General features: G+C 35.7%; 1 protein-coding gene across 1 annotated transcript in view; it reads left to right on the forward strand.

Annotated features, from left to right (window-relative positions):
• SCFD1 (sec1 family domain containing 1) overlaps positions 1–23,975 on the forward strand; it is a 100,276-nt gene extending 76,301 nt beyond the window's left edge. The window contains exons 20-25 of the mRNA XM_025870218.2: positions 9,059–9,112; positions 12,698–12,750; positions 15,226–15,259; positions 16,746–16,811; positions 21,630–21,698; positions 23,765–23,975. Coding sequence (XP_025726003.1) covers positions 9,059–9,112; positions 12,698–12,750; positions 15,226–15,259; positions 16,746–16,811; positions 21,630–21,698; positions 23,765–23,788 — 300 coding nt within the window. The 3' untranslated portion in view covers positions 23,789–23,975. The remainder of the gene's footprint in view (positions 1–9,058; positions 9,113–12,697; positions 12,751–15,225; positions 15,260–16,745; positions 16,812–21,629; positions 21,699–23,764) is intronic.
• Positions 23,976–27,722: the final 3,747 nt, after the last annotated feature.

Consider the following 27,722-nt stretch of genomic DNA (forward strand, 5'->3'; position numbering starts at 1 on the left):
TCAGGTCATGATCCTGGAGTCCCAGGATCGAGTCCCTCTTCAGGCTCCCTGCTCAGCAGGGAGTCTGCTTCTCCCTCTGACTCTCCCCCCCCTCTCATGTGCTCTCTCTCTCTCTCATTCTCTCTCTCAAATAAATAAATAAAATCTTTTAAAAAAAGATTTTATTTATTTGAAAGAGCGAGAAAAACGGTGGGGAGGGGCAGAGGGAGAGAGAGCAGACTCCCTGCTGAGCAGGAAGCCTGATGTAGCCTCGATTCCCAGGACCCTGAGATCACGACCTGAGCCAAAAGCAGGTGCTTAACTGACTGAGCCACCCAGGCGCCCCCATTTTGGTAACTTTTGAACATAAATATTGACAGGTTGATTGCTCAGCTAGAACAGCTTTCTAGATATAGTCAAGTTATTTGGAAATATTTGGAATAAAGTAAATAAATATTTGGAATAAAGTAAAATCAAAGGGTGTTTTTTTCTGGTATATTTAAGAATATTTTACATGTGTAGTTCAGAGCTTTTTTTAATTTGTTCATTTGGACTTTATTGACACTTTGATTTTCCTTTAACTACCGTCAGGTTTCTGAAAGTACATTAACTGAAAATGAACTTACCCTGTTTGGAATAATGAACTGCCGCCTAATGCTTATGATTTAAGGTTTATCATATATTAAGGGAATAAGGGAATAAACTTAATAGTCTAAAAGTGTGTGAATTAGGATAAAATATTTTAAGTAGAATTTATGTTTTGGGGTAATGAAACTATAGCTTGATTTTACACTTCATTTTGGAATAATAGTTTAGTTTTGTACAGAAGACACTTCTTAATGATTTTTGAATTTCTGTTATTCTAATATATAGATATTCTGCTTCAGAGAGTCATCATTAATTTGGTTTCTTTTCAAACAGGATTTGTTTTTTACTTTTTATTATGGAAATTTTCAAATGTACATTAGTATAGCAATCTTTCCTAAACCCTTCACTAGGCTTCAGTACTCAGCATCCTGTCATTCTTGTTTCATATTCCGTAAGATATATATATATTATATATGTTATATATTCATTTATTCATTTATTTATTTTTACTGAGATAGTTTAAGGAAAATCTGAGACATAATATTTCACACATAAATATTTCAATTTATAATGAGAAGGATTTTAAAGGCCAGATTTTAAAAAGAGAATTAATTAGCGGTTTTTCAAATGTGAATATTAAGTGTTTACTTGTTTTCAGAAAAAAATAGATCGTTTCTTTCTCTGAACTTCCTCCACACTTTTATCTTTCTTATAGTATTTACATGTATTTTGTATTGATGTTATTTTTTACTCCCCCCCCAGTTTTATTGAGATAAAATTGACATATGTTTAAGTACTTCTTGAGGGCAAGCAGTTTTTTCCCCATCTTTGAATTTTCAATAGCACTTTGCATACAGTAGGTAATTCAGTTCTTTTTTGGGGTAACGTTTTATTATAAAAGCCATGTAGTATTAGTAAAGAACAGTGAAAAAATTCTAATTTGTTTTATTTAATTAAAAGGTTGATGACTTTCCAAACTTTACTTAAAATACATTCCAGATAGTTTGCCTTATTTCCTAATTAGTTAGGAATACTTTTAAGGTTCGTTATCCCTCTTAGGAATTCTATTCAATCCCTCCCAGTCTACCTCTCTCCTAGTAAGGAGCTACTACTAAGTACTTAATCCACTCTTTTACTAGATTATAGTACTTCCCTGAGTCAGTTTCTTTGTTCTCTTCGACTGTAGAAGGTGAAAAGATACAAAATAGGAAGTTGGGCACATTAGAGACCAACATGTTATACTTTACAGGTTAGTCTAGCACCTGTTAAAGAGAAAATTACTCATGACACTTGTTAAAGAACAATAAGACAGACATTCAAGGGGACTACAAAAGGTATTGGGACCACCACAGTAGGGTTTTGCAGTTGGGAAGGAAGATTGGGTTCAATTCCAAATCTATCAAGGAAAAGTGGGAATTTATAGCCAAGGATCAGGGTAGGGATCAGTGGATATAAAATTACTAAAAGGAAACATCAGGGATAAAAGAGGATTCTGGCTAAACCAACCTAATAGGATCTTTACTGAAGGCAGGCCAAATGTGATCAGACATCACCTGGGAGATGGTAGAGGATGAGGAACCTGATCAGATATTAGAGTGATCAGGTATTGAAGATAAGAAATTCTCGCTAAACTGACTTAACAGGATTATTTTTAAATCAGACTATGCAAAGATGGACAGAGTTCAGAAGTCAAGGCCCCATTGAAAGGGCTCGGGGGAGCCTGAGTAGAGTTTTGTCAAGGAGAAAATCTCTGTCACAGCACTCAGTTTATCATTAACTATGGACAAGATGATTTTGTTATGTGATACAGAAGGGGAACCACCAGCCCCTAAGATACTGTCTGCCTTTCAGCAGACAGAGTGGTTGTTGTATAACCACATGTAGTTAAATTTATGTATAAGGAGATTTACATATTTTTCGTAACGGTTCACTCTTACAAGGAAATCACAGTAGTAGAATAACTCATACCATGGAGAATTATAGACGTCAGTCTTTGAAATGATCGATTTTTTAACTTACTACCTTAGAGTCACATGTTACATGCCCACTAATGTTTATAAGAAGTGTCTGAACTGATCAACTTAAGTATTTTATTGTGGTAACATAAAAGTTGGTTTGTTTAAAGTTCATTTAGTATATAAAAAGAACCTGGCATCTGTAACCTCAAATTCCTTTGCTTTTCTTAACATTACAAATAACAAACTACTTTGAAATAGGCAGTTTCTCACTTATAAAAAGTAAAATTTGGTATGATTGGTGGTTATCTCTACCTGTAGTATATTCTGTCGCCATGACTAGAAGAGCTGTGTCATTTTTTTAAAGTGTATGTTAATAAGACATACATTTCAGACTCAAATTAGAGGAAATATTTATTGATTTTTTGGGGGTCAGAGGGTAGTTCATTTTATATTGTGAAGTAAAAAATGCTATATTAAAAAACAAAGTTTAATATCTTTTGTTTCTTTTTTTAATTTTTTTTAAATAAAATTTTATTTATTTGAGAGAGAAACAGAGAGAGAGAGAGACAGCACTAGCAGGGTGAGGGGCAGAGGGAGAAGCAGACTCCCCACTGAGCAGGGAGCCTGCTGTGGCGCTCGATCCTAGAACTCCAGGATCATGACCTGAGCCGAAGGCAGACGCCTAACCAACTGAGCCACCTAGGGGCCCCTCATTTTTTTTTTAAAGAGTAAGTCTAGTCTTTATTTTTTTTTTATTTTATTTTATTATGTTGGTCACTATACAATACATCATTAGTTTTTTTGTTATGTTAATCATCATACATTACATCATTATTTTTGATGTAGTGTTCCATGATTCATTGTTTGCATATAACACCCAGTGCTCCATTCAGTACATGCCCTCTTTAATACCCATCACCAGGCTAACCCTTCCCCCCCACCCCCCTCCCCTATAGAACCCTCAGTTTGTTTGTTTCTCAGAGTCCATAGTCTCTCATGGTTCGTCTCCCCCTCTGCCCCCCCTTCATTTTTCCCTTCCTACTGTCTACTTCTTCTTTTTTTAACATATAATGTATTATTTGTTTCAGAGGTACAGGTCTGTGATTCAACAGTCTTACACAATTCACAGCGCTCACCATAGCACATACCCTCTCCAATGTCTATCACCCAGCCACCCCATTGCTCCCACCCCCCACCACTCCAGCAGCCCTCAGTTTGTTTCCTGAGATTAAGAATTTCTCATATCAGTGAGATCATATGATACATGTCTTTCTCTGATTGACTTATTTCGCTCAGCATAATACCCTCCAGTTCCATCCACGTCGTTGCAAATGGCAAGATTTCATTCCTTTTGATGGCTGCATAATATTCCGTTGTGTGTGTGTGTGTGTGTGTGTGTGTGTGTGTGTGTGTGTGTGTATCACATCTTCTTTATCCATTCATCTGTTGATGGACATCTTGGCTCTTTCCATAGTTTGGCTATTGTGGACATTGCTGCTATAAACATCAGGGTGCACGTATCCTTTCAGATCCCTACATTTGTGTCTTTTGGGTAAATACCCAGTAGTGCCATTGCTGGGTTATATGGTAGCTCTATTTTGAACTTTTTGAGGAACCTCCATACTGTTTTCCAGAGTGGCTGCACCAGCTTGCATTCCCACCAACAGTGTAGGAGGGTTCCCCTTTCTCTGCATCCCCGCCAAATATTGTGAAGATGTCAATGCTACCTAGAATATCATTAGTTTTTGATGTAGTGATCCATGATTCATTGTTTTCATATAACAACCAGTGCTCCATAAAAATGAGTTTACTGAAGGATATATGCCTAATTTTTAAATGCTAGTTTTTTCTGGGTGAGTATTCATCTCTGATTACTTCCATATGATAAATTCCTGTAGTTGAATTATGGAATCAAAGGGGTGGGCATTTCTCATTGTTCTTAATAAATACTACCAAATTGCCCTCCGGAAAAGATGTACCTACTGACTGGCAGGGACTTAAAGCGCTTGTTTCTTGACATCCTTCCCAACCTGGTGCGTGCATATATTGTGTATATGTGTGTGGTCTTTGTCAGTTTAATAATTTTTTTAAAGGTTTATTTATTTGAGAGAGAGAGTAGGGGGAGGGGCAGAGGGAGAAGCAGACTCCCTGAGGATCAGGGAACGCGATGCGGGACTCAATCCCAGAATCCCAGAATCCCAACCTGAGCTGAAGACAGATCCTTAACCAACTGAGCCACCCAGGTGCCCCTAGAGGATACATCTTTAACTCTTTTTTTAACCTACTGATTTCCACTGCTTGCAATTTATTTATTCATTTTTTAAAAGGGATTATTTTAGCAAACAAGCCAAAGTGAAATAAGACTTCTAAATTATTCAACTTTGTGCTATATTACTCATCACATCCTTGTATCCTCACACAAATAAATTCCAAATCTGTAAATATCTTTCAGGTGGTATTATGTGATAGCTGATAGTTGTGATGCATAAAACTTACCTTGCCCAATAAAGTATACAAAGCTCTTACAAGCAATGTAGGAAACTATAGACAATAAATATTCTTTTTATTTCATTTATAGCTTAAAACATTTATTCGTATAAAAAATGCAAAATAAAAATACTACTATATATTTTATTATTTCCTCATCTGTAAGATATTGATGTGGATATGGGATTCACCCATAGATCCCTTTCTGATTTATAATTTCAAAATTTTGGAAATAGATGATCTATCTTATTCCTCCTCCCTTTTCCTATCTTTACTTCACTGACAACTTTCTATCCCTTATTATCATTGATAATTGCTCATTCCCAGTGTGTTTCTGGTATCCACACATTTCATCTTATTCTTTACTTGGTTAATACAGTCTTCAAGATAAGCATTTTCTTCAAGGAAGTCCACATACTAGTTTTCATTATCCAGGGCTTTGATAATCACAACAGCAGCAACTCTTGTCCCAGCCTCAATGCTGACTTCAGCATCAGAGTATCATCCCAAGGCCAGGGCTGCAAGGGGAGAGTCAGAAATAGTCACCATAGACCAGATGGCAATATAGGGCAACAAGTGGCTATTCTAGAACTAAAGGAAAAAAATTTTTTAACTGTTTTGGATGTAAAGCTGTATTACTTTTCTTAGATTGTTTTTTAACTTCTGTGAATATTTTATTTCAGTTTTGCTTTTAAGCAATGACACTGTCAAAGATACAATTAGCATTGTTTCTGTTTAAACTTTTCCAGTGACTAAAATCATAAAACATGACTATGGTCATAAAACCAGTAAGAGTTTTTAGAAATAGATTTTTTTTTCTACAGATAAAATTTCTAGTTCATGTATCTGAAATTTGAGGATTTTAGAAATACTGATCTTTAATTTAGGATATTCATGTGTATGAGACTTTTTTGTCTCTCAACACTATGTAGTATATTAGGCTTTCGACTACTAGAGATTTATTTACCAACCTATATGATAATGTTTTACATTTTTTTCTAAAACAGTTTCCAAAAACATTGAAAACTATGCTTGGGAATTTTTTTAAACAATTAATGGGTTTTTTTATTTGATTAAATTTCATTTATACCTCTTATTGAGCTACAGAAATTTTTTGTTTCTGAAGATGAGTAAGGTAACACTTGTTGAACAAAGAAAATTGTATGGTTTTGTTCTTTTTCTTTTTAGCCCATTTTTCTTTTTTATTAACATATAATGTATTATTTCAGAGGTACAGGTCTATGATTCATTAGTCTTACACAAATTACAGTGCTCACCATAGCACATACCCTCTCCAGTGACCATCACCCAGACACCCCATCCCTCCCAACCCCCACCACTCCAGCAACCCTCAGTTTGTTTCCTGAGATTAAGAGTCTCTTATGGTTTGTCTCCCTCTGGTCTCATGTATGGTTTTGTTCTGATGTTTTCTCTTTGTTAGTGTTTAGCTGCCATAGTTCAGTTTTTTTCAAATGTTGATTAGTCTTGTATATAAATTATTAATATGAAATTGATTTTGGGGGCCCCTGGATGGCCCAGTTGGTTAAGTGTCCAACTCTTGATTCCAGCTCAGGTCATGATCTCATGCTGGGCATGGAGCCTGCTTAAGATTCTCTCTCTCCTTCTTCCTCTGCCCTTCCCTGCCCCGACCCCCATCTCTCTCAAAAAAAAATATATATATATATATATATTTTTTTTTTTAAATGATTAACTGAGTGGCTTAGTGGGTTAAGTGTCTGACTCTTGATTTGGCTCAGGTCATGATCTCAGGGTTGTGAGGTTGAGCCCCACATCAGGCTCAGGCTCCATGCTGGGCGTGGAACCTGCTTGGAATTCTCTCTCTTCTCTCTCCCTCTCCCTCTGCCCCTCCCTCCCCACCCCATCCCCATTCTCGCTCACTCTCAAAACTAATTTGATTTAATGATTAACTCAGTTCAAGTCTTCATTTAGGTAAAGAACAAAAGCTAGGTAGAGCATTAGTTTGTGACAAGGATCTCAGAAGTTGTTTTCTGAAGTACTCTTTCTTATGCCTTTAACATTATGGGAAGGAAATTATGTATTTCCTTTATCATTCTCCACGCTTGAAGGTTTCCTTAATCTCTGGTAGTATGTGAATATCCAATGGTACAGCAGTGGTAGATGATTCTTTGGGTGTTATGTGGTTGTGAAGACCAGATAAAAACATAAAGAATTGTTTCTGGGCTCATTAACTTTTGGATTATTCTGCTAGAAAAAATTTTTTCTTACATTATTTAATGACCTGTTCACTAGCGGGTTTGTCTTAAGGTATTGCAGAGTTATAAAATATAAAGTAAAATTTAGTTGTACCTTTTAGAAAAATCTCATTTTTATACTACATGAGGATTTATCATGAGATGTTGATATAAATATTCAAATTTCCAATTATTTTCACAAATATAAAAGTAATATGACTCTTAGGGCTTTATTATTACATAACATCTTTTCTGAATTTTTCTCCCTGGCACAGATCTAGTAGTGCAATTCAGGGATCTCAGTGGAGAGCTGTAGTAAATAGAGAAACTAGTATAAAATTAATTTTAGTAAAATTTTATAATTTTAATGCATTCTTGCTCTAGATGTTTTTAAAAAATTATTCCCTCCTTTTATTTTGTGAAGTACTTCATCATTTGTTAACATTACTTGGAACAAATATAACAACTACCTTTTTCTTTGGGATACAGCATTTTTATAGATGTAAATCTGCCCCCATTCTTCAGAGAAAGTCATGGTTTAGACTTATTCCTACATGTACAAAGTCAATTTTATTTGAAACAAAACTTAAAAGGTAAAATTTTGAGCTATGTTTTTTTTTTTTTAACTCCAAATAATAGAATTCAGGAAGTACATTCGGTTAGATTGAACCTTTGGTGCTTTTGTTTATTTAAAAAGTTTCTGGCCAACACAAATATCAGGGAATAATGAAATAGCTTTAATTTTACTTGGTTAAGATCATCTTAAAAGGTTTTTTACTTGCTAATCTAGAGAAAGAAAAAGAAAAAAATTCATATTTTCTGTCTGGGCAGAATTTTCTGTATGGTAGTCCATTTTGGTAACAGTAAAATGTTTTATGACCTAAAGAAAGCAGAACTCTTGTAAAATAGTAATGTGTTACCTACATTTATTTAAATAATCAGATTTAGTGTTGCCTTTGTTGTAGGAAGTCTCTAAGATACAAAATATACAGAACATCCTCTACAGTTCACAAATGAAATATCAGTTCAAAGTAGGCAGAATACCATCCCAGTAGGAATGCATTTTGAATAAACATAATAGTCACTTAGTAAATTTTCTGTACTTCATGTCTTATGTTCAAAATAATGGTAAAAATAGATTGAAATTTAACAATACTATTTCTTATCCCAAGGCATGTAAGCATGTCAAGAGGCAGTCTTATGCCAACACCAGTGTTACATATTTCATGTTCAAAATGGAATTTCTTCTGTAAGAAGACAATGCAGTATGTCACTGGAAATTTGGAATTTATCCTAGGCAAAACAAAAATGGTCAATAAAATTTATATGTATCCATTTCCCCATTTTTCAAAGATCACAAGTATCCTTTTGGCTTAGAAGAATGTACATTAGAAGTGAAAGACTCTTGAGTTTCTTTAATCTCATACATTTTCAAACTTTAAGTTACTCTGTTTCTAAAGAAACTCTTACTACCTGCAGAAAGGAAATAGGGAAAAAATGGGATTCTTATTTGATCAAAAGTTTGCAATTGGTCATATTAAAAAGCAAACATCCAACAAAGTGAAAAGCCCAAACGTGTTTGTATTAAAACCTGGTTACACTTTCACATCAAAAGGAGCTTTTGATTTAGAATTATATTTTTTCTTTGGAAACTTGAGTAGTGCCAGGGGTATTTACAGCTATGACACCATTCACAGAATACTTAATTTTAGAATGTGTTTAATGGAAAAGTAAGCATACTTAACTGTGGGGAAAAAAATTCAGTTGTTTTGTTAATAGAGAAGAACTTTGGTTATTCTTCTAATATTTAACAAATACTTATCTTTTCCACAGAATCTGCCTGTGACTCGTATTTTAGACAATCTCATGGAGATGAAGTCAAACCCTGTGAGTAGCATATGACATAGTACTTATAAGTTCTTGAACATACCAAACTCAGTACATGAAAAGCAGTAAAATCTGAGTTCATTGTGGGCTTAATCACAGCAGACTACATGAGGGAAAGGAAAGAGTCTGTGTTCTCAAAGAGCCTTTTTAGCCATTATCACAGATAATGAGAATTGGTTTTCTCAGCTGCTATAACTTTTCTGGCCAGCTCTCATCCAAATTAAATGTAGATTATATTCTATATATAGTTAAATGTAAAATACATCCTAAGGAGCAAGTTTCTGTAAATGACAAAGAACTAGTGAGCATCAGCTGGTGTAGTATAAAGAGTACCAGACCAATTTAACTTTTATGAAAATTAGGAGAGGAGTATGTAGTGAAATTTTTAAGTGCATGTGTTCAGATGGCACGAAAGTCTTGGGCTGAAAAGTAAATTGAGAGAGATATATTGTTGGATGAATAGACAAATGGGTAAATATTGTTAGCATTTACTAGGTTTCCAAGCTATCTGTTTACAATTTAAGAAGGGAATGTGAAAATCATCACAGTCCATTTCATAAAACAGTTCATCCTATTGTGGCAACTAGAAGGTGGTTATCACAAGAGTCTAGAATCAAGAAAGGCAGCATCAGAACCCTAGTTTGGATTGATCTGGATCTCTGTAGATTTTGGCAGCAAGGCTTAAGATCCCATGCTAAGAAAGAACAGAATCTTCAGATAAATGTGTCATTTTTTGTAATTGTTAAAACATGATGATAATAACATTAAAGGAAATTAATAAAACATATTTAAAAATTTGCCCATGTGAAAACAAAGAGTGTAATAAAACATCCCCAAAGGGGACAATTGCAATTATGAAAGGAATAAGAGAATGTTCTATAATGATAAGCTTAAAAAGATTGGATTCTCCAGTCTAGGAATTGATACAGAGAAAATGGTATACAATGTAGTGTAACAAGAGACTCCCTTAAAACATCCTAGAATATAGGAAGAAGTAGCTCTTCTTGAAAAGCCTGAAAGCCTGAGAGAAGTATACATTTGTAACTAATTATCTTAGAGACTACTACTTCATAATAAGCTCTAAATTTGTGGAAGATATTATCCCAAACACTAATAAAGATTAAAAATATAAATAAATGGAGAATTTTAGACAGATGCCAAATACACAAGGGGTTAAGGAAGTTTGGGATATTTTGTTACTATCCCTAATTTTTAAGTTGAAATAATGAATAATGACAGTTATAAAGATGATAGCTAACATTTATTACATACTTTTTATGTGCCAGGAATCATTCAAAACATTTTCACATTTCATTTATTTTTTATTAGAAACTTATATGAAAAATACCATTTTATTATGATCTTCATTTTATGGATGAAGAAACTGTGGCACAATAAAGTTAATTATCTTGCCCAAGGACACAAAGTTAATAAATGGTAGAGCTAGGCAGGCCACATTTTTCACCATTGTGCTGTATCGAAGAGGGCAAGAAACATGCTTTTCATGGAATCACAGAGCTTTAGAGTTTAAGGAAACATTAGAAGTAATTTTAACGTGGGGGAGAGGAAACCAGGAGATGTTAAATGACTTCTCCCAAGTCACACTGTTTTTAGTAGGACAACTGGAACCAAAAATCTACTATTTCTGTGTTTCTGTTTACTACTCATTCCAGCATACACATGCCTTCCACATGGATGGCTGAACTACGGTTCTTATTCTGATGTTTCTCCAGGTTATGTAAATTCATTTATTAGTTAACTGGTGACTTTAACTGTATAACTGAAGACACATTACTACATACATTTGTTTTTAAGATTTTATTTATTTATTTATTTATTTATTTGACAGAGAGACAGTGAGAGAGGGAACACAAGCAGGGGGAGTGGGAGAGGGAGAAGCAGGCTTCCCGCGGAGCAGGGGGCCCGATGGAGGGCTCGATCCCAGGACCTCGGGGTCATGACCTGAGCTGAAGGCAGTCGCTTAACCAACTGAGCCACCCAGGCACCTCACTACAGACATATTCTTTAACTAATTAGAAATAGTAAATTTTTTCTGCTTTGAAAGCATTTTTTTTATCCATCTAGATGAGGCAGCTACCTTCACTTTCTCTTATCCTTTTCCTGTTTCCAGATAGACAACTTGATTTGGAGGCATTAAAGAGAGATTAGCAAAATACTAAAGAGCTTAGCAAAGTGGACAAAGTTAGACCTGGCTAGTAATCTTGAATGCATCTTATCTCAAAGGCTGTATATCCTAATTCTAGATGCATTCTTATCACTTATTTAAGTGTTCTCCTTTGATTTGTCTTGACTGGATAAATTGAAAGAAGGGAATTAAAAAAATATCAGATAGGTTTCATCTTGTAAATCTGGTTGGTAGTGGTTTCCCGAAGCAAAGTGTTGAAGGATTATGATGCTACTTTTGAGTGCACTGAGAGTTTTGTAATTGGTTAAGCACTGTCCACCACTGAGTACAGGACTAGGTGGTGGCAGCCAATGCATAGTTTCTCACTGGTCAGGTTTGCATAGGGCCATCCATGCTCCAGAGAACAACAGATTCCTTTGGCTGACTGTGCTGTGGAAGGAGAGGGAGGCAGAGGTTAGGGAGTGATTACACTGCAAGCAGTAAAACAGTACTTTCCAGCTCCTTTATTATCAAGAAGCTAGTTTCCTGTTTTATGGAGTCCACAACCCCTTATCCACAACTTCTGAAATCTACAAAGTTCTGAAAACTGAAGGATTTTGTATAACCCAACTCCCATAACTGAGAATGTTATATGCATGATATCATCTAACTAAAATTTTTTGAATTCAAGGGGCGCCTGGGTGGCTCAGTCATTAAGCATATGCCTTCAGCTCAGGTCATGATCCCAGGGTTCTGGGATCGAGCCCCACATCGGGCTCCTTGCTCTGCGGGAAGCCTGCTTCTGACTCTCTCCCACTCCCCCTGCTTGTGTTCCCTCTCTCGCTGTCTCTCTGTCAAATAAATAAAATCTTCAAAAAAAAACTTCTTAATTCAAAATTCCAGAATACACCAAACTCTAAATGTTTCAAATAACAGAGATTATGAACCTGTATTAGGTTATTCTGTATATTCAATAAAATCATGGACATATAATAAAATTCTAAAACAGAAACAAAATAAAAATAATTATATTGGTTTATAAAATGGGTATATTTTCAAGACAGTATAGCAGTATAGTATAGTATAGTGGTTAAGAGCTTGGGCATTGAAACTAGACTACTTGGGTTCAAATCCTGGACTTCCTGTACTTACTAGTTATGTGACCTTAAGAAAGTTACATAACTTCTCTGTACCCCAGTTTGCCCATCTGAAAAAACAGAGGTAACAGTAACTACCTCACAGATGTTATGGGGATTTAAGTGAGTAATTTCATCTAAAGCATTTAGAATAATGTTTAACATATAGTAAGTGCTCTGTTAGTAGTAGTGGTGGTGGTGACACAGATTTATTTAATTAATGTACCGGATTAATAGCTTAAGTAATTAAAATACTCAAAGCCAAATGGTAACTTTCTAAAGAGAAACCAAGTTCTGGTTTTTTGTTGTTTTTTTTTTTAATAGGAAACTGATGATTATAGATATTTTGATCCCAAAATGCTGCGGGGCAATGACAGGTAAGCAGCTCTTCTGTAATTTGTTTGTAGGTCTTTCCACCCTGCTAAGAATGGAAATAACTTAATTTTTTATTATAAGTCAGTAAGTGCTTATTAAAAATTCAAACTATATAGAAAACTGGTAAGTAAACAATATGTATAATCTTACTACCTGCAGATAATCATTGCTAATTTTACTTGACATTTTGGTTCTTTTCCCTTCACACACCAAAAAAAATACATTAGGTGTTTTGTTTTTGTTTTTTATGACGAGATGACAGTATTACAGACTGTATGGGGGAGGGGAGTTTGGATAATGTGTTTTTAAATGCATATTCTTAGTGAACCAAGGCAAAGACAGGAACTTTATGTTGGATACCAGTTGTTTTTATTTAACTGGTCTATAAAGCCAAGGCCCCCGTAGATTGTTGTAAATACTTTATGGCAATGAAACATTCTACAGATAATTTCTCTATCTTATAACAAACATGGTGTGGTAAGGTACTTGTTTGCTTCATAATGGATATCATTTTTCAAGATTTACTTCATGGTAGTATGAAAAATAGCCTACAAGACATAAAGAAAGAACAGGCAGCATTGGGAGGGGAAAAAACCTTCATAGAATGATCTTCTTTCTCACCTAAAATTGAGTGAAGCTGGTTTCTTGCCTACATCTTACTATGTTTGGGATCTTTAGAACCTTGTCTCTGCTTTATCCTAAGCTTTTACATCTTTGTCGATAGAACAGATAATCTAGTCACTAGATAGCTGATTGTTAGATTGTTTTATTTTTTTTTTAAGATTTTATTTATTTGACAGAGAGAGAGACAGAGAGGGAACACAAGCAGGGGGAGTGGGAGAGGGAGAAGCAGGCTTCCCACTGAGCAAGGAGCCCGATGTGGGGCTCGATCCCAGGACCCTGGGATCATGACCTGAGCCGAAGGCAGATGCTCAACGACTGAGCCACTCAGGCGCCCGTTAGATTGTTTTAGATCATTAGATTAGATTGTAACTTAAAAGGTTATTTTCTTTTCTTAGCAGAAATACTGCTAAAGTTGCAGAAGAAGCTGCTAAGAGCAGCTGCAGCTGGCAAAGGACAATTTGACAAAGAATAAATTCTAGAAGGGAGAGAATGAGGAGTGACAACTAATGATATGGGGCTTCTTTTGAGGGTGGTAAAAAACGTTCTGAAGTTAGACAATGGTGACAGTTGTACAGCTCTGTAAATGTACTAAAAACCACTGATTTGTACACTTTAAAACATTGGCCTTACAACTCTTTTCCTGTCTTGATATTCTCTGGCTTACATTTTATCCTTGTATTTATATATGGCTAACAAGTAGACACATTTTGCTTCATAGAAACTTCTTTGCCTTCTCCTGAGCTATTTCATCACAGTTGATCTTGGTTATTAATAACTAATAATACTGTGCTATTTAAATTTCTCCTGATTCTATGTGTACTCTTAGAGGAACTTAAAGCACTCTGGAAGGAAGTTAATCAACAGATGAGGTGTTTCAGTCGGGTAGGCTTCTGGCCCTTTTTATGGAGTATTCATTCAGACAGGCCATAGAAATGAGGAAAAGATGATAAAGCTGTGGAATTGACCTTTCAGTAATTAAGGATGGTATAATAGCACTCTCCTCTTCGTTGAAATTTTTAAAAAATTGCTTGTGAGGGGGCGCCTGGGTGACTCAGTCATTAAGCGTCTGCCTTCGGCTCAGGTCATGATCCCAGGGATCGAGCCCCACATCGGGCTCCCTGCTCCTCCCTCTCCTGCTGTCTCTCTCTCGGTCAAATAAAAAAATGTTTGTGAGGAAAACCTAAGTTCTCTTTGTATAGCCTGTTTTATCACTGAAACAAACATATGTCTGACTCACAAAGGCTTTGAAAAATATCTTTATTGAAAGATTTCTTGGACACAAAATGAGTATTTTTAAAATACAAGTATATAAATAAGTGGCTAATATATATAATGGTATATAGAAATACAAAGAAATAAGCTACAGCAAAATGCAGATTCCTCCTCCCAACCCCCATTTCCTCCTGTTATTTCCCATACATGTATTTACATAGTTTTTACACAAATGTGGATACTGACAAACTGCAAAATTATGTTGCATATAGTAAAATTTTATATAATTTACAACTAAAATATGTATTTTATCAGCCTACCTTATGCCCAGATTTTATTCCTTCTGAGAGCTGCTGCTCAGTGTTTCCTTCTCCCTTTCAGTTTTCTCTTAGGTTTTATTTTGAAGTTAACAGATTGCCCTACTCCCTTTTAGATGCTGATAAATGTACCTCATATTCCTCTGCCTTCCCAATTCACTATTTGGGTACACAAAACTAAAGGACCCAGCCTCAAAGAAAGTGAAGGAGGAAGAATTGCAAATACATATCTAATTGTGTGTACATGTGTGTGTTCCCAATACCTCTTTTATCCATAGTGAAAGCACTTTGTGAAGTTTTCACTGTCGTTTTTCTTTGTTGTAGCTCAGTTCCAAGGAACAAAAATCCATTCCAGGAGGTAAGTTCTATATACAAATTCTGTCTCTGAAATGAAGATGACCAAGCAGTCTTGAAGAATTGTCTTCATCTTAAACATGGCTTTATTACAGTTACTGTATGGTAATTTTGACAAATCCAATTCTGTGTAACCATATTAGTAACCATATTTTCCTGATTTATAAAACTACTTAGAATAGCTAAAAATAACTGACACTCAATGGACACTTGGGCTGTTTCTGTAGTTTGGTTATGGTAGACAATGCTGCTATAAACATTGGTGTGCATGTATCCCTTTGCATTAGTATTTTTGTCTCCTTTGGGTAACTACCTCGTAGTACAGTTGCTGGATTGTGAAGTAGTTCTTTTAACTTTTTGAGGAAACTCCATACTGTTTCCACAGTGGCTGCATCGGCTTGCATTCCCACCAACAGTGTAGGAGGGTTCCCCTTTCTCCACATCCTCCCCAACACCTGTTGTTTTTTGTGTTGTTGATTTTAGCCATTCTGACAGGTGTGAAGTGGTATCTCATGGTGGTTTTGATTTGTATTTCCCTGATGATGCGTGATGTTGATTGAGCATCTTTTCATGTAAAGTGTCCATCAACTGATAAATGGATACAGAAGATGTGGTATATATAGAATGGAATATTACTCAGCCATAAAAAGAACAAAATCTTGCCATTTGCAACAACATGGATGGAGCTAGAGTGTATTATGCTAAATGAAATAAGTCAGTCGGAGAAAGACAAATACCATATGATTTCATTCATATGTGGAATTTAACAAGCAAAACAAATGAGCATAGGGAAAAAAGAGAGATAAACCAAGAAACAAACTCTTAACTATAGAGAACAAGCTGGTGGTTACAAGAGGGGAGGTGGGTGGGGGAACTGGGATTAAGGCGTGCACTTGCTGTGATGAGCACTGGGTGTTGTATGGAAGTGTTACTGTATTGTACACTTGAAACTAATATTACACTGTATAGTAACTAACTGGAATTTAAATAAAAAATTTTTTAAAGAGACACAAAAAGGTAATTCACAAAAAAGAAGTTTAAGACTGCGGTAAAAGTTTTATATGTGTGGAACTTGTTTCTAAAGTTGGCTTCCAAGCTTTTGTGAAGATATGACTGTGTTTTCATTTGAGATACAAAAAGCTTCTCAATAAAAATAAGTAAAGAACCGTTTGGGAAATTATGTAAATGCCAAGTTTTGTTTTTCCTACCTACAATAAAACTCTAATTTTAAAAAGCCTTTCGGAGGAAGCCCTTTAGATTTATTTGCTATTACTTAACTGAAGAATGAGGTTTATTTTCCTCTACACACTTTTTAGAAACAAATTTCTTTTAAATGAAGTAGCATTAGGTGCTTAGGATATGACCTTTTGCTAGCGTGTATTTTTTTTTTTATGTAAGTTGTAGAATACACTTCAAACTAAACCATATTGCTTAAAAGTTAAAATACTGTTTCTTTCAACTTACCTATTTTTTTTTGTTTGCATTTTTAGGCAATTGTTTTTGTGGTGGGAGGAGGCAACTACATTGAATACCAAAATCTTGTTGACTATATAAAGGTACATGTTGGCCTTTTTATTCTTTAATCATTTGATGTTTCACAGTTCTGTGTCTTTAGCATACTAGCATTCTCTGGTGGCTCTTCTGATTCTTACATAGCCCTCTTCTGGAGGTAGTTTAAAAGTCCTTATAAAGGGGAAATGCCCATACACTCATTGTTTTCCAATTCCTGTCACATTTCTAGCCTAAAATTGTAGCTAATCTGGAAAATAATGTATCTTATTAATATAATGTACTTGGAAGCTATCTATCTAAATTTGACTTCAAATGTTCATAAACTATGGGGTGCCCGGGTGGCTCAGTCAGTTAAGTATCCGACTCTTGATTTCAGCTCAGGTCATGATCTCACGGTGGTGGTGTCTGGCTCAAGATTATCTCTCTCTTCCTCTCCCTCTGCCCCTCCCCCTGCTCCCTATAAAAGTAAAATAAATGCTCAGAGACCTCAAATAAGCTCCTCTTCCGAAAAGTCTCCCTTGGTGAAATGATTTACCAAACCCAAACCTGAATAATAAGTATTTGTCTCCCATCCTGTTGACTTAAATCAGCAACATACTTCTAACACACTTGGAATGTCTGCTTTTTCAGCAAATAGGAGGTAGCAAATTAGAAGTAGAGGGCTACTCAAAGCTCCCAGCAGCAGAGAGTGACAGACAACTATGCAAAAGAATATGAAGGAAAGGGTATAACTTGAAGAGCAAAACACCATTTAAAATATAGGGGCAACAGAATTATCAGTTGTTGGAATGACATTTTGTAATCCTGATTTATTCACTTCAAATAATGATCATTCCTATGTCCTATCTTATGTAAGGCTTTAAAAAGGTCGAGATTTTCGTACATCAGGAGATAAAGACAAATGTCATGGAGACTCAAAACTATCAGACACAACTCCTGGGATCCTATTTCAGTTACATAGGACATACTTCATCTTCAAAGTGTGAACCACCAAGATCTGTGTAAGATGCCATGATCTCCAGGGAACATCCATCTTGTACAAGGAGGTGTCTTTTATATCCCTCTTTGGTCATATAGCAGGAACCAGGTGCACACCATCAGTCTGTACAATTTCTATACAGAGTGCTGACAAGCTAGTGCAAGTTGTCCCCTGGTCTATCTGTGACCCTGGGACTATATTAATCACTAGTTGATCTATTTCATTCAGGTGTGGCATGGAGTCAACAATATGACTGTTCTAGTTGGTCCCAGGGATAAATACAGGGCTGCAACAGACCAACTGAAACTAATCCTGTACTTAATACATTCCACCCACCCCCAGTCTTGGTTAAGCTTTCTTAATTACACTCACCAGCATTCTTTTTTTCTGCATTTTTAAAAATATTTGTAGAACAGAAAAACCAGAAGGATAAACACCAAAATATTAATCATTTGTGGAGTCAGGTGGCTAAAATACAGGCATAATTTTGGAGAAACATTACAGTAGAACATTTGGTAGATTGCAAACTTATTTTTAATCATGTATAAGCTTTGACAACTTACCTTTTTCTATTACAGAAATTTTAATTTTGTGAAATGTATTAAGTTGATTCTTCTTTAGTTTCTCTGATCGGTCACTTTGATCAGAAGAACATCAGACTATCAGTGATAGGTATGTAGTTTCAGCTTACTATTTTTTTTCCTTGATTATTATCCTCCACCCACAAAAATATGGCGTATAGGTAGTAGAGACATGGTACTGTGGCTAGTCAGGCATGTAGCAGATATTTTAAGTTCCTGTATCCAAGCACCTTTCTTAACAGTTCCACAGTGGTCTTTGGCTCTGTTGTTGAACAAATTATTTTGTATGTATTTTAGTGGCAATAGTATCCTAATTTTTCTTCCCTAGAGGGATCTTAGAAAATATGTAAAACCTGTACAAGAAAAAGAAGGATTAGAATTATTCTATCTGTCCCCAAGATGTTACGAGAATCATCAGGACATACAGTATGGGAAATTGCAGATTTAATCTTTCTTTAAACTACTGGAACCCATCTTGGACCTTCAGCTTCAAATGAAGGAGGCAGTTTCTTCTTTGGAGAAATGTCTTTTCAGATGCTTTGCCCATTTTTAAAAATGAGTTATTTTGCCTTTTTATTATTGAGTTTTGAGAGTACTTTATATAGTCTAGAAACAAGCCCCTTATTAGCTATGTGATTTGTAAATATTTTCTCCCATCCTTTAGGTTGTCTTTGCACTTTCTAGATGGTGTTTTTTAAAGTACAAGAGTTCTTTTTATTTTGCTGAAGTCCAATTTGTTTTCTTTTGTTGCTCATGCTTTTGGTGTCATATCTAGGAATCCTTTGCCAAATTCAAGGTCATGAAGATTGATCCCTATGTTTTCTTCTAAAAGAAAAAAACAATTTTTACTCTTAAATGTAGGTCTTTGATCCATTTTGAGTTAATTTTGCATATAGTGTGAATTAGGCAAGAATAAGAAATAAAAGGTATCCAGATTGGAAAGAAAAAACTCATGTCACTATTAGCAGATGACATATAGAGAAAACCCTTAAGATTATTCAAAAACTGTCAGAACTAATAAACTCAGTTAAGTTGCACAATGCAAAAATCAATACCCAAAAAATCTGTTGCATTTCTATACACAAACTATCAAAGAGATAAATCAAGAAAACAGTCCCCCTTACAATCACATTTTAAAAAATTAAATACCTTGGAATAAATTTAATGACGGAGCTGAAAGACCTGTTTATTGAAAACTATAAGCCACTAATGAAAGAAATTGAAGACACAAAGAGATATTCTGTGTTCATGGATTGAAAAAATCAATATTGTTGAAATATCCACACTCCTCAAAGCAATCCACAGGTTCATTGTAATCCCTGTCAGAATACCAATGGCATTTTCTCACAGAAATAGAACAAACCTAAATTTGTAGGGAGCCACAAAAGACCGTTAATAGTCAAATAGCTTGAGAAAGAAGAACAAAGCTGGAGGTATCACATGTTCTAATTTCAAACTGTATTACAAAGCTATGGTAATTAAAACAGTATGGTACTGCCATAAAAACAATCACAGAAATCAGTGAAAGAGAACTGAGAGCCCAGAAATAAACCCATACAATATGTGGTACATTAATTTACGACAAAGATGTCAGGAATGTACAATGGGGAAAGGACAGTCTCTTCCATAAATAGTGCTAGGAAAATTAGCCACATGCAAAAGAATAAAATAAAATCGATCTGTTTTACACTATACACAAAAATTAGTTCAAAATGGATTAAGGGATTGAACAAAAGACATGAAATCATAAGACTCCTAGAAGAAAACAAGCAGTCAATTCCTTGACTGACATGGGTCTTCTCAGTGATTTTTTTAATCTGACACCAAAAGCCAAAGCAACAAAAGCAAAAATAAATGAGACTACATCATAGTAAAAAGTTTCTCCACAGCAACGGAAACCATCGACAAAAGGAAAAGGCTGAGTGGGAAAATATATTTGCAAATGGTGTATCTGACAAGGGGTTAATATCCAGAATATACAAAGAACTTACACAACTCAACACCAGAAAATAATCCAATTAAAAATGGGCAAAGGACCTGAATAGACATTTTTTCCAAAGAAGACATACAGATAGCCAACAGACACATGAAAAGATGCTTGCCATCATTAATTATCAGGGAAATGCAAGTCAAAACCACAGTGAAGTTCACCTCACACGTGTTAGAATGGCTATTATCAAAAAAACAAGTAAGTGTGGAAACCACATGGAGAAAGCCTGATTTTGTTCACATGATCAGACGGTATAAAAGACATCCTCCCCGTGGACAAGACTGGGACTCCCCTGCAACCAGGAACTTGGTGGTTCACAACTGAAAATAAAATGTGCCCTGTGCTACTGAGATGGGATCCTGGGAGCTGTGCCTAGAATATCTGGACCCTTCTAAAGTTTCCCTATGCTTTCTTTATTCTTCTTTGCTATGATCTCTACTTTTTTAAATGTCTTGTGTAAGTATATTCTGTGGAGCCTCAAGAATCCCACTTATATGACAAATCCTATGTAGTTGTTGCACATAACATCTCATTTTGAAAAAAATGAGAGTGAGATGTGACTGTTGTTTTATTTGTTCTCAGAGATGACCAGCTAGGACATTTATTCAGCCAACCATGTTTAATGCAGCTGATACGTCACAGAAAAATGTTCTCCTTTTGTATTACAAAGCCATAATTCTATTTCTTGATGAATTACTGTATTTGCTTGTTGTAGAATAAACTTTTTACATTAAAGAAGAAATTAATTTTCCTTTAAGTACACAATACATAATAATTTCAGTATTAAGGACTTACCAAATTCTGCAGTTTTGACTGCTGTAATTGGGTTATAGCATTCTGCCAAAATTAGGAATGAAATTCATAAGGAGTTACAAAATGGAGTATATTAATATAGAAATACTGTATGACACAAATGGAACTGCAGTGACAATTCATGCTACTTGTACCATATCTTGCTGTCAGCATACAAAACCCTAGGCATATTTTCTTCAAGTAGTACAGATCCTACATTGGAAGAATGTTGGCCTAGGACTTTATAGACGATTGTTCCTGTGAAATGTGGCGGTCATCAGATTCCTTCTATTTTCAGTATAAATGGCACCAACAGGGTACATTAATACATTAAAAAAATATGCCCATTTCACCACTTCTTTCCATGCAATTTAAGATCGACATGTGTACACCAAAATTCAACAACCACCCCCCCAAAAAACCTTTAAGATTAATAAAGTCTTATTAGACTTGATCAGTCTTCTTGGGAATATTGAAAATATTACTTGTTACTTATATGAGTTCTCTCTCATTTTTACAGGGGAAACAAGGCAAACACATTTTATATGGCTGCAGTGAACTTTTTAATGCTACACAGTTCATAAAACAGGTAAAGTGTACCTTGTTAGTTTCTCTTAACATACCATAACTTGCTGTTGATTTTTTCAAAAGAGAGCAAGAGAATCATCATATTCATTTGAATCAGCTGAAGCCAAAAGCCATAGAGCTATAAAAATACAAGGTTTTGCCATGAACAACTATACAGAAAACTCTGATACATAACATTATTTCTATTATCCCAAATCTATGAAAAGGTAAATTCAGAGAATTTAAACTTGGAGTAGTGTACGCAGGCAAAATTCAGTTCCCCATTTCCTTATATCCTGTCCACATGTCTGACTTTGCCAAATATGTCATAAATTGGGCTAGGTCTCATTTATTTTTGCTTTCGTTGCTTTGGCTTTTGGTGTCAGATTAAAAAAATCACTGAGAAGACCCATGTCAGTCAAGGCATTGACTGCTTGTTTTCTTCTAGGAGTCTTATGATGTCATGTCTTTTGTTCAATCCCTTAATCCATTTTGAACTAATTTTTGTGTATAGTGTAAAACAGATCGATTTTATTTTATTCTTTTGCATGTGGCTAATTTTCCCAGCACTATTTATGGAAGAGACTGTCCTTTCCCCATTGTACATCCCTGACATCTTTGTCGTAAATTAATGTACCACATATTGTATGGGTTTATTCACCTATTACATATGTTCAACACTTTGTATTATGCCATACATCTCTGAGGATTCTGTTTGGGGGTTTTTAAGATTTTTTTAATTTTTTTTTTTTTTAAGTTTACTTATTTAAGTAATCTCTACACCCAGGGTGGGGCTTGAACTCACAACCCCAAGATCAAGAGAGTAGCATGCTCTTCCAACTCAGCCAACCAGGTGCCCCTGATTCTGTTGTTAAGACTGTATAATTTAAGTTGTACTGTCTTTAGATTCACTCTTTATTTCCTTTCTGCTTTTTTGAACAGTGGTGTATGTACTTACCAGTTCTTGAATATTTGTTTGGGTTGTCTTTTTTTTTTTTAATAGACTTTGTATTTCTCTGCTGGTATTTTCTGTCTTTTCATTGTGAACATACTCTCCATTATTTCACTGAGGATAGTTGTCATAAGCTGCTTTTAAACCCTTGTCTTTTAATTGCAACACACAGATCATACATTTCACTGTCTGTCTCCACTGTCTTTCCCCCCATTTTCCTGTTCCTTCATATATTAATTTTAGATTGTACCCTTAACATTGTGAATGTTTTTTTGGAAACTGAATTCCGTTTTTCTGGAGAGTTGATTGGGGCCTTTAGCAGGCAATTAATTTGGTTAGACTCAAATGTCAAACTCTGTCTCTTGGGCAGCAGCTCACATCTTGCTTCTTAGCCTCTCTCATTTGTGCGTGGTTCAGGGTTTCACTGTAGACTTAGGAAAAGTTTGTACACAGAATTTAGGGCTCCCTCACTCTGTCTCGTTTATTTCCTCTTACCTTCAGTGGCTTTAGTTGTTCCCATACTCTGATTCTTTAGGCTGAGAGCCACAGAACCAGGGAACTCAGCCAGTGCTCGTCTCCTTCCCCGTCTGTGTTCTCTTCCCAAACCCACCAGCTTTCAGTTGCTCTCCATTTTCTTCCAGTAGTTGGTTTTTGTATTTTGTTTCAAGTTTTAATTGCTATCCGATACTAGGAGAATTCGGCCAGTAGTTTACCTAGCCTTCCAGAACTGAAAACCTTTTTTTTCTTTTTAATGATGTATTAAATATTAAATATCTAATTAAAATATGTGGAGAAGTAAGCTGTCAGCAGTAAAGCTGCACATGAAATTTTTCTTTACATTTTCATACTGAGTTAATATTGACTTTATTCTCAGAGTTTTTGTTGTCCATTAGTTGAATTTCTACCTATATTGATACATTTTTTTTTAAACATGACAGCCTTTATTACTCTTCAGGTAATAAACATTTGAATTCGTGGTGAAGAGTGAAAATTTATTATTTTAGGTACAAATGCAATAAATGAGAACCCTAGATTTTACCATGATTAAAGCATACATATTTAAGGTGTTTACAAATGTTTGAATACATAAATTTCTTTTGTGATTAAAATAAAGTTATTGTTATGTTTTGTTTTAGCTGTCACAACTTGGACAGAAATAACACAGAAGAACCTTAATATGAGAGTCTACTTGGATAAATGTAAAAAGTGAAAAGAGCCAGATGTTTTCTTCTTCGTATCAGTGTCCTAACAGTGAAACTTAGAGTTAATTTTTAAGGAAATTCTATACTTAATATAATGTGTACTAATTAAAATAAAGTATTTCAGAAATAAATTTTTAAAATTGTACATTCTCTCTCCTGTTATGTTTGACAAATGAGAAAGTGCTTAGGAAGGAAAGAAAACTCTGCCTGAATATAATATTAAAATATTAATATGAAAAGTCATTTGTTACGATTGAAGCCAGTGAAAATTTAAGAAAAATGCAAATGTTGCTTGACTGGTTCATGAATCTCCTACTATAATGCTTTTTTTTTTTTACTTGAATGCATTCTAATTGTAAAATTACCTTCCCATGTTTTCCTGGTCCCCCATGTTGCCTCTAGACTTGAAGTGGGTACTTTAATGTCTCTTTTTCCTCTGGCACACCTATGTACAGTTTATCACAGAATCCCTTCTTTATATAACGGCAGCAACTAACAGCATCTAGACTGGACCAAACATTTATCCCATGAAGTTCTAAAAAGTATGTAAAATCAAGTGTTAAATTTGGTTCAAACCTTCCTGGTATGCAGCACCAATAAGGAATGTTGATCAGTCTTGAAACTCAAGGCAGCTATAAGATAAAAGCAAGCCAATCCCTCCAGAGAAAAAATTCTTATTAAAAAGGCCAGAGACCTTTTCCTCCTGATGAGCCTCATCAAGAGGAATCTGTAATGTTATAGATAACATCCTGATAATAGATAAAACAGCAAGATTCACAAGACTGTTTCTTTCTGTACTCCCAACCCTCATAAGTCCAAGAGTTCTATCTGGGTAGTGGCCTACTAATCTGACTTGGTCTTGAGATAGAATTTAATGTTTTGGCTGCTATAATACATTACCAATTACCAAACTCAATTACCTCTTAAAGGCCCCACCTCCAGGGCACCTGGGTGGCTCAGATGGTTAAGCGTCTGCCTTCGGCTCAGGTCATGATCTCAGAGTCCTGGGATCGAGTCCCGCATCAGGCTCCCTGCTCCTTGGGAGCCTGCTTCTCCTCTGCCTCTCTCTCTCTCTCTCTGTGTGTCTCTCATGAATAAATAAATAAAATCTTTAAAAAAAAAAAAAAGGCCCCACCTCCAAATACCATTATACTGGGAGTAGGGGCTTCAACAAAAGAATTTGTAGGGAACACAAACATTCAGTATGTAGCACCACATCATCTGCCAAAGTGATCAAAGTGGTTTCGTGCTCAGGGCTTAAGGAGACAATGTTAATAGAGACAGTAATGTTAATCAAGGTGATGAGCTGTAAAGAAGATAAAGCAATGTCCCAGTTTCCTCAGTAACAGAGAAGTTAGACTTTAATGTATGTCCGGAAAATTTTTTTAGGTTAAAACTACATTAAAGACACAGGAGGTGGTCTCTTTTCATGTTGTGTTTGCCGCCAAAAATAAGTTATTAAACTAGTCTCATCATTGAATGCACAGTTTTTTTCAAGTTTGCCTCCAGTTCACATAAAAGAAGGTCATTGCCAAGGTTCTGAGATGGAAACCTTTCTGTGGAACCGATTTAAAAAAAAAAAAAAATCTCTGGGGAAATTTTGGCCTTTCTCTGTACACAGCCTAGCCCCATCTGTCCTGCTGTGGGATTCCCAGCAGGCCACCCATAATAAGGCAAGGGTCACTGTTGCTGCTCTCTTGGGCTGGGCAGCTCAACAAGTCTATCCAGCAAGCCCCCAGCTTGGCTGATTCAGAAACCAGTTTTATCTGCCCCGAAGGTGATTCTCAGAGGAATTGATTTCTGCCATGGTAAAGTGCCCATCAGGGGTAGAGGTCAATAGGAAATGGAAATGATTTACAAAAGTTACAGGTGATTTACAAAAGTTACATCAATCCTCACAACAGCACTAACAGATGGTACAGCACCAATTTTATAGCTGGAAACAAAGCTCAGAAAGTTAAGGACCTGCTCAAAGTCCTAGCTGGTACCTAGGACTACAGGAATAGTGTCTGTTCCCATCAACCAATTACCTGTACTTTGTACAGGTACAGTTCACTTCCTTCTATCTTGACATGAGTGACAAATTAAGAACAGCTATTCATGGAGGATTTGCAAAGTACTTATCAGTGATAGGGAAGATTAGCCCTAGACTAAATGCTGGTTCTGGTCCCACGTAACAAACCTTAAAAGCAAAACACAGAAGGATCAAACTGTTCCAAGTAACTTAACCATCTGCAATAAAGCTCCGGAATAGAGGAATACAAAAGTAGGCACCCAACAAAGTTTAGTGTCTGCAATCCAATGAAATCTTACCAGATGAGACACAGGGCAATAAAGCTCATCGTGAAGAGAAAACATTTCAACAAACAGACTCAGAAATGCCACAGATGACAGAATTAATGGACAAAGACATTAAAACATTATAACTATATTCCACATATTCAAGAAGGTAGAACATTAAGATATAGAAAATATTTTTAAAGGTCCAAAATGGACTTCTAGAAATGATAATGTCTGAGATGAAAAAATTGCTAGATATATCTGTAGAATATTATCATTTATAAATTGAATTTAAACCTTAAGAAGAACTGGGTTGGGGCACCTGGGTGGCTCAGTCGGTTGGGCGGCTGCCTTCAGCTCGGGTCATGATCCTGGGGTCCTGGGATCGAGCCCGGTGTCAGGCTCCCTGCTCAGCAGAGAGCCTGCTTCTCCCTCTCCCTCTGCCTGCCACTCTGCCTACTTGTACTCTTTCTCTGTCAAATAAATAAAATCTTTAAAAAAAAAAAAAAAGAACTGGGTTTTTCAGATTAGGTTTAATGAACCAGAAGTCAACTTTTTTTTTAATTTTAGAAAGAAATTGAGAGAGTGTGCATGCATGAGTTGGGGGAGGAGCAGAGGGAGAGGGAAGCAGGGAGGGAGAGTCCCAAGGAGACTCCCTGCTGCGTGGGGAGCCCTACGTGGCACTCAGTCTCACAAACCTGAGATCATGACCTGAGCCGAAATCAAGAATCGAATGCTTAACCAACTGAGCCACCAGGTGCCCCCAGAAGACAACTTTTTAAACAAAAATAGCTCGTAAGTATTTTTTGTGACCAAAAACTTACACTGACAGGATCAAGACATACCTGGAGCTCTTTTCTTTTTTTTTCTGTCCAATTACCTATATCAGTAAGTTTATTTTTTGGCTTCAGACAGTTTGAGAGGAGTTTCTACTATTTCCGGGGAAAATAAGTCATGAAATACTTGGACAAATTCTGGATAATCTATCACTCTAACTGGTTTTGAGGAAATGCATCCTGTTTCACAGAACTGCTAAAACTCATGCTGATGTGGACATAGATTCAGAATTGAAATGTGCCCAGAGAATCCAAGCCACAATTCAAGAAGTCCCTAGTCTGTTGGGTACCAGGATTTTCCCTTTAAAAAAAAAAAAAAAAAAAAGATTTTATTTATTTATTTGAGAGAGATCATGAGCGGGGTGGAGGGGCAGAGGCAGAGGTAGAAGCAGACTCTCCGCTGAGCAGGGAGCCCGATACGGGGCTCAATCCCAGGATCCCGGGATCATGACCTGAGCCGAAGGCAGCTGCTTAACTGACTGAGCCACCCAGGCGGCCCTAAGTTACTTACACTAAGTCTACAACTATAAACTTTTGTGAGGATAAAATTGATTAAACTGTTTTTGGACTACGTTTTGTTTGTGCTGCTAAAATAGGTTTCAAATTGTTAATTCTGTGAGCATTTTTTTTAAATTACGCAGTTCACACACAAATTTCTGGTCAGGTCTCTTCTACTTTAAAAAAAAGTTCAGATTATATAATCTTCAAGTGTGCTACCATCATTAATATTCCAAGATTACAACCAAAGTCACAGAAGACTGATTTATAAACATCTA

Source organism: Callorhinus ursinus, unplaced genomic scaffold, assembly GCF_003265705.2.
Source record: "Callorhinus ursinus isolate GAN/ISIS: 27379988/994484 unplaced genomic scaffold, GSC_fseal_2.0 scaffold8, whole genome shotgun sequence".
NCBI lineage: Eukaryota > Metazoa > Chordata > Mammalia > Carnivora > Otariidae > Callorhinus > Callorhinus ursinus.